The 7,943-nt window shown below is 47.6% G+C and overlaps 1 protein-coding gene across 1 annotated transcript; it reads right to left on the reverse strand.

Annotated features, from left to right (window-relative positions):
• Positions 1–799: 799 nt before the first annotated feature.
• LOC113065891 (uncharacterized) lies at positions 800–5,639 on the reverse strand. The gene is made up of 3 exons (XM_026237443.1): positions 4,399–5,639; positions 1,301–1,605; positions 800–803 (listed from the first exon to the last, which is right to left on the reverse strand). Exons 1-3 carry the CDS (start codon positions 5,518–5,520, stop codon positions 800–802), a joined length of 1,431 nt encoding a protein of 476 aa, XP_026093228.1. The 5' UTR covers positions 5,521–5,639.
• Between the last annotated feature and the right edge of the window lie 2,304 nt (positions 5,640–7,943).

The raw sequence follows: 7,943 nt of genomic DNA on the forward strand, positions 1-7,943 counted from the left end.
CAAAAATCCAAAATACCTACTTAACTAGCAAAAGAGAATTAACCAGCAAAATAATAATATTGATTAATGGAGGATAGCCAATGTCAGTGATTGGAAAGGTTAACAAAATTAAGTTGGTGATTCAGCTGAGATTCCTTCATTTATTTCAGTCAATCCATTCATGTATACCACAATCATATTTTAAACAATTAGATACGATTATTCTTCCATTTGTATGGAACTACAAAACAGTAATGATCAATAAAAAGCATATGCTTAAGTCAAAAGATAAAGGTGGGCTTTGGCTACTTTTTTTTTTTTTTTTTAAGCATACTACCGGGCTGCACATCTGAACATATGTTCCTGGTGGAAAGCTGACATAAAAGATGATGATTATGAGAAATTTGGTTGTTTTAAACTGAACAAGCCCTTTGTTCCAATTCATCCCTGCAGGCACTGTGCAACATTCCAGGGAAGATTAATACGCTTTTATAACAATTATTTTGTGATAGGTCAATCCTTAAAAAAATAAGAATTTTTTTGGGGGGGTTATCTTTTCAGTGTTTGGGTAGTTTTTGTGTTACCCAGCTCCTGGGTCAAACTTAACAACCCAGTGTTTTGGTTGTTTTGCAGCTCCTAGGTCAAATGTAACAATCCAATGTTTGGGTAGTTTTTGTATTACTCAGATCCTGGGTCAGACTTAACCCAAGCGGTTGAGTTATTTATCGCAGGGATTTGCTTATCTTCTGGAGAATGCAGTTCTTAGCACCATCGAATTGACGCATTTGTCGATAAAATACAGGTTTGCATACATTTTATTTTATCTGTAAATGGTATTGTAACAAGGTTCAACACAGTCTCAATAGGAAGGAAGAAGGCAGGGGTCGGCTTGTTGCTGGGACACTCGTTTATTCAGTAATACAAAATAAGAAAAACACGATGCCCTCTGGGCGTAGACAGCAAACGATTGCTTAAACACGGTCAATAACTTCAATAACTTTAAAGCACTGTTGTAGCTTCCCTAGTGCAGCACGAGGTCCCAGCGTGTCTCTCTCTCCTTCTCTCTGCGGTGACTCGGCTTATATCCGGTCTCTCCACGCCAATTACTGCAATCAAACACACGTGTTCGTTAATTGCATTTGACCTACTTACGCCTCGCTCTGCTCCCTCCGTCTCTCTCCCGTTGCGGATTCCGCTAAACCACGCCCCCCTCGCCACATACCCCCACCGCCCGACTCAGGCCGGGGAGCCGTCCGGCCTGCAGCCTCCCCCCCCCCCCCTCCTGGAGAGGAAGTCAGCCACAGCCATCTGTACACCCGGCCTGTGGATCACCTGAAATTTAAATGGCTGTAAAGCTAGATACCACCGGGTGATCCGCGCGTTGGTATCTTTCATGCGGTGGAGCCACTGCAGAGGAGCGTGGTCCGAACAGAGGGTGAACTCCCGCCCCAGGAGGTAATAACGGAGGGTAAGAACAGCCCACCTGATCGCTAGACATTCTTTTTCTATGGTGCTGTACATCGTCTCTCTCTTAGAGAGCTTCCGACTGATGTACAGCACCGGCCGTTCTTCCCCCTCCACCTCCTGGGACAGGACTGCGCCCAACCCTCTGTTCGACGCGTCTGTCTGCAAGATAAAGGGGAGAGAAAAGTTAGGTGCATTCAGGAGCGGTCCGCCACACAGGGCAGCTTTTAACTGGGTGAAAGCCTGCTGGCACTGCTCCGTCCACTGGACCGTATCTGGTGCCTCCTTTTTAGTTAAATCAGTCAGCGGGCTAGCAGTATCCGAAAAATTAGGTACAAACCTTCTATAATACCCTGCCAGCCCCAGGAACTGTCTAACCTCCTTTTTGGTCTTAGGCCTTGGACAAGTTGCAACTGCTGCCGTCTTATCAATTTGGGGACGCACCTGTCCATGACCCAAGTGGAAACCCAGATATCTTACTTCCACCCGCCCAATTGCACACTTCCTCGGATTAGCCGTGAGCCCAGCCCTCCTCAGCGTCTTCAGGACCGCTCGCAAATGCTGCATATGTCGCTGCCAATCCCCACTGTAGATGATGATGTCATCCAGGTAGGCGGCGGCATATGCAGCATGCGGACGGAGAATTTTGTCCATGAGACGCTGAAACGTGGCTGGAGCCCCGAATAGCCCGAACGGAAGAGTGACAAATTGGTGTAACCCGAACGGCGTGGTGAAAGCTGTTTTTTCTTTGGTCATGGGAGACAAGGGGATCTGCCAATAACCTTTAGTTAAATCCAGCGTCGAGTAAAAGCGAGCCGAGCCTAGCCGATCAAGCAATTCGTCCACCCGGGGCATTGGATATGCGTCAAATTTTGACACAGCATTCACCTTTCTATAATCCACACAGAACCGCACGGAGCCGTCTGTTTTAGGTACTAAGACGATCGGGCTCGCCCAGTCACTGTTGGATTCTTCTATTACTCCCATCTCTAGCATTGCCTCTAACTCCCCCTGAACCACCTTTTTTTTATGTTCAGGTAATCTATACGGCCGGCTGCGAACTACCACGCCCGGCTCGGTCTCAACATGGTGCTGAATGAGATTCGTTCGACCAGGCAGGGGCGAGAACACATCAGCAAAGGCTGCTTGAATGGACTTGATATCAGTGAGCTGCGATGGTGAGAGGTGGTCTCCTCCAGGGGCCAGAGCGAGAGATTGGGATTTTGAACTCGCTTCTGGACCGAGATCCTCCTCCCCACTCACTACCGTCGCCAGCAACACTGATTCCGCCTCAGACCATTTTTTTAATAGGTTGAGGTGGTATATTTGATGTGCCCCGCCCCTATCCGTTCGAGCTACCTCATAGTTAAGATCCCCAACCCGCCGTGTGACCTCAAAGGGTCCTTGCCACTTCGCGAGTAACTTTGAACTAGAGGTAGGGAGTAATACAAGCACTTTATCCCCCGGTGCAAATTGACGTAGCCTAGCCCCCCTGTTGTACAACCGACTCTGTTTGTCTTGAGCCTGCAACAAATTCTCCATGGATAGCCGCCCCAACGTGTGGAGTTTTGTTCTCAGGTCCATGACATATTGAATTTCGTTTTTGCTAGCAGAAGGTCCGTCCTCCCAAGTTTCTTTAAGGACGTCAAGGACCCCGCGGGGCTGGCGCCCATAAAGAAGCTCGAAGGGGGAAAACCCCGTGGAGGCTTGCGGGACCTCCCGTACAGCGAACAAGAGGGGTTCTAGCCACCTATCCCAATTTTTGGCGTCTTCCTGAACGAACTTACGAATCATGGATTTTAATGTGCGATTAAATCGCTCGACCAGCCCGTCTGTTTGTGGGTGATAGACGCTTGTTCGAATCGATCTAATGCCCAATAATTCATAAAGCTCGCGAATAGTACGTGACATAAACGCCGTGCCTTGATCGGTGAGGATCTCCTTTGGGATCCCCACCCGGGAGATTAATTGAAACAGTGCACTCGCCACACTCTTCGCGGAGATAGAGCGGAGAGGCACTGCCTCAGGATATCGCGTTGCATAGTCCACCAGAACTAATGCAAAGCGGTGTCCTCGTGCTGACCGCTCTAATGGCCCGATGAGGTCCATGCCAATTCGTTCGAAGGGGACCTGCATTAATGGAAGGGGGCACAATGGTGCTTTTGGGGTGGCCGGTGGATTCACCAGCTGACATTCACGACAAGCCGCGCACCATCTGCGCACATTCTCGTGAATGCCCGGCCAGAAGAAGCGGGCCATGAGACGGTTTAGTGTAGCCGCTTGCCCTAAATGCCCGGCCATTGGATTACAATGAGCCGCCTGGAAAAGCATTTCCCGGCGGCTTTTAGGTATCAACAACTGGGTTGTATCTTGCTTTGTCTGGGCGTCTTGGGTCACCCGATACAACCTATCTTTTAAAATTGAAAAGTACGGATAAGAGAGCGGTTGGTCAGGGAGGAGAAGCTGTCCGTCGATCGAGCGAACCTGGTCAAAAGCATTTTTTAGCGTCTCATCGCGGGACTGTTCCAGGGGAAAATCATCGCGCTCCGGGAGGATGTTCCGCTCGGGAGCACTCGGTTCCCCTGCAACAGGTTCCGGTGGTTCCGGTTCAGCCTCTCCCACCTGCGCAACCGCTACTCCATCCCTCCCTTGTTTCCCCCAAGAGCCATCCGAACATAAATACCCCAATAATTCATTAAACGCGGGCCAATTCGTACCCAAAATTATCGGATGCCTGAGGTGCGGGTTAACGGCCACCTCTACTCTATGTTTTTCTCCCCTAAATTTAATATCCACAGGCAAAATAGGGTAATTCACCACTTCCCCGTGTACACACCGAACCCTAACCATGCGGCTATTATCCAATGCCTTCGGATGAATCAGGCTTTGATGGATGGAGGATTGGTTACATCCCGAATCCACCAAAGCCTGATATGTACCCCCCCTGATACTCACTGGTATTTGGTATAAGCCAGCCTGATCGAGGGCAGCCTTTGGCGCGTCGGGGACCCGGATCAACGTCCCCACTTCCATCACCGGACACCTATCGATAAAATGCCCTGGGTCCCCGCAACGCCAACAGGCCGGCCCAGACTTTACCGCCACCCTGGCGGCAGGAAGTAGGTCAAGCGATTGGCGAGGAGAGAGCGGAGAGGCCGGGGCCTGGGGAACGGATCCCATGGGCGAGGTCCCACCCCTGGGAGGAGCCCTGGGACCTGCTGGTGACTCAGCCCCGTAATTCGTCCTCCACCTCGGGGCTAGCTTCGACGGAAGCCCCCCACGGGACCTGGGGAGAGGGACAGATTTAGGGAGAGAGAGGGGAGGGGAGGAGAGAGAAGAAGAGAGAGAAGCAGATGGTAAGGGGTCGCCGACCCCTGGACACGCCACCATTTGGTCTTCCGCCAGCTGGATGGCCTGGTTCAGCGACGTCGGGCGGTGGCACTGGACCCACTGCGCTGTCTTCCTTGGCAGCTTGGCCACGAACTGCTCCAGTACCACACGATCGATCACGTCCTCGACGTCGCTACTGTCGGCCATCAACCACTTGCGGCAGGAATCCCGGAGCTGCTGTGCCATCACGAAGGGCCGGCCAGACTCTTCCAGGGTTAGAGTCCTGAACCTCTGGCGATGTTGCTCCGGAGTCCGACCGACCCGCTGGAGGATGGCACGCTTGAGGTCCTGGTAGGCCAGGAGGTTTTGGACTGGCAGTTGGTGAGCGGCCACCTGCGCTTCCCCGGACAGCAGGGGAATGAGCCGCAGGGGCCAGTCCGCAGGGGGCCACCCTCGAGCCTCTGCCGATTTTTCAAACAGGTCCAGGAAGGCCTCCGGGTCATCCTGAGGCCCCATCTTGTTGAGCGGCAGAGGAGATGTCTGGTCTTTAAACGAAGGGGTGGCCCGGGCCTCCCGGTCTACCCAGCTCCGGAATAGCTCGCGGTCTTCATGCTGGGCCCGGAGGAGCGCCTCGAAGCGTTTGTCCTGCTCCTCCTTGATCGCCAGCATGTGTTGATGTTGTTCCTGATGAAGACCGGCGAGCGACTGGATGATGTCCGCAAATGGCGTACCTGACGGAGATTGCATCGCGGCGATGCTCTTCTTCCTTCCCGGGTTTCGGCACCACTGTAACAAGGTTCAACACAGTCTCAATAGGAAGGAAGAAGGCAGGGGTCGGCTTGTTGCTGGGACACTCGTTTATTCAGTAATACAAAATAAGAAAAACACGATGCCCTCTGGGCGTAGACAGCAAACGATTGCTTAAACACGGTCAATAACTTCAATAACTTTAAAGCACTGTTGTAGCTTCCCTAGTGCAGCACGAGGTCCCAGCGTGTCTCTCTCTCCTTCTCTCTGCGGTGACTCGGCTTATATCCGGTCTCTCCACGCCAATTACTGCAATCAAACACACGTGTTCGTTAATTGCATTTGACCTACTTACGCCTCGCTCTGCTCCCTCCGTCTCTCTCCCGTTGCGGATTCCGCTAAACCACGCCCCCCTCGCCACAGGTATGAATCACCTTTAACGAGTGTCGCGATCTTTTCGAGTGATGGAAAAACCTGATGCTTTGCATAAAATAAAAGATTTTATTCATAAATATACAGAATACAAATATTCTCTCAGAGCTGTTTACTGTTTGTTTTGGGGCAGGTTATAAAGGCAATCGCAGTATATTTCTGCTATGAGTGAAACGCAGGGGGGCGGCCTCAGGCGTGAGCAGTTCCCCGCCGACGACTCCAGCTCGGGCTCAAGAACCAGCGCGATGCAGCCCAGTTACGATGAAAACAGAACAGAGACTGGTTAATAACACGTAAATTGCTTCTGTTTAACATTTATTCTTTTGTTTTAATGGAATTATCAATGAAGATTCGGGAGGAGCGCGTCAGATACTTAGCCTAATCATCACAGGTGGACCACAATCAAGTAATCAATCCCACAGTATAAATATCGCTGACTTACCTCTATCCATTGACGGTTTATCAGCATCCCTCCTCCACCCCATCTCCTCACTTCAAGTTCACTTTACAATATACGGGGAAGGGGGGGTACTCTAGGTTCGGGCAATTCCCGAGCTCGGAGCCCTTCCCCGGACAGCACGCCAAATACGCATACCATACCTCAGCTAATTATATGTAAGCGTGAACTAGTGAATTGTTTATTAAACGAGTTTAAATATGGGCAATATGTATCCTATTAAAAACTATATAAACAATTATGTAAATGATAAGAATAAAGGAAGTTTACATGAAAACTAGTGGTTGTGTGGATTATTTTAGATTTTTAGATTTAAGTTAATCTGTAAACATTATTTAATGTATGAAGTAAAAAATAAGCTAGTAATATAGTAAAAATGTATCAACTTTATCTGGGTTAAATCAACCCCTTATGCTGGGTTAAATAAACAACCTAATTTGCTGGGTAAAATTAACCCAAGATGGATTCTGTCCTATATTTACCCACCCCTTGGGTTAATAACAACTTAATTTTCAGTGGGGAAGCAGAAGGCAATAAGACACATCAGATTACTCTACTTGAATGGACTTATTTTTGTCTACAATCATCAAGCTACAATCAAAGTTTCAGCTACCTAGTTCCCGCTTTTTTAGGTAATTGCAAATTAGAGACTGTCAGAAAACATTTTCTCAATTTCAAGCAATTAAGAAAGCATGACAGAGAGAAAAAAAAAACAAAAACAAAAAACAGCTGTAACTGTAAAGCAGTGTCCTAATTCAACAAAATATTAATAGGCCAGGCTCTATAAATGCTAGGCATAACTTCATTTAATTTAAGATGTTCCATAGGCTATACATGTGTAAAATTAAATTACATAGGTTTTTCCCAGAGGTTTCTTCTGAATGCAATAAATGTAAAGCTGCAGAAGGTCACTGATTCATGTATTACATTTACATTTAGTCATTTAGCAGATGCATTTATCTAAAGCGACTTACAAATGAGGACAATGGAAGCAATCAAAATCAACAAAAGAGTAATGATATGCAAGCACTATAACAAGCCTCAGTTAGCTTAATGCAGAACATGTAGCAAGGTTTTTTTTTAATATTTTAAAAAAATAAATAAAAAGATAAAATAGAGCAAGCTAGTATTGGAGGCCTTTTTTAATAAAAAACAAACAAATAGATACCATACAAAAAATGTAGAGAGGCTAGTCTAATTTCTTTTCTTTTCTTTTTTTTTTTTGTCCCCAGACACTTACAGACAAATGCTGTTCTCAATCACACAGCCTTTCATTTGTTTAACAGCAGCTGCTCCCATGCAGAAAGAAGGCAAAATATGTTTGTGACAAAGGAAGAGTGTGGTGATATTGTGAATATTTGCATTCAGACAGATTGTGCCTGGGGGATTAAACAAAATCTGAAAAAAAAAAAAATGAATGGGCTGTAAATTGAATACCACTGAAGAAGAAGAAAACAATACTTGCAGTCTATATATCTAGCATTCCTAATAAACCATATAATACAATGGTTATATTATAACATATGGTAAATAC

The sequence above is a fragment of the Carassius auratus genome, chromosome 49 (genome assembly GCF_003368295.1).
Source record: "Carassius auratus strain Wakin chromosome 49, ASM336829v1, whole genome shotgun sequence".
Classification (NCBI taxonomy): domain Eukaryota; kingdom Metazoa; phylum Chordata; class Actinopteri; order Cypriniformes; family Cyprinidae; genus Carassius; species Carassius auratus.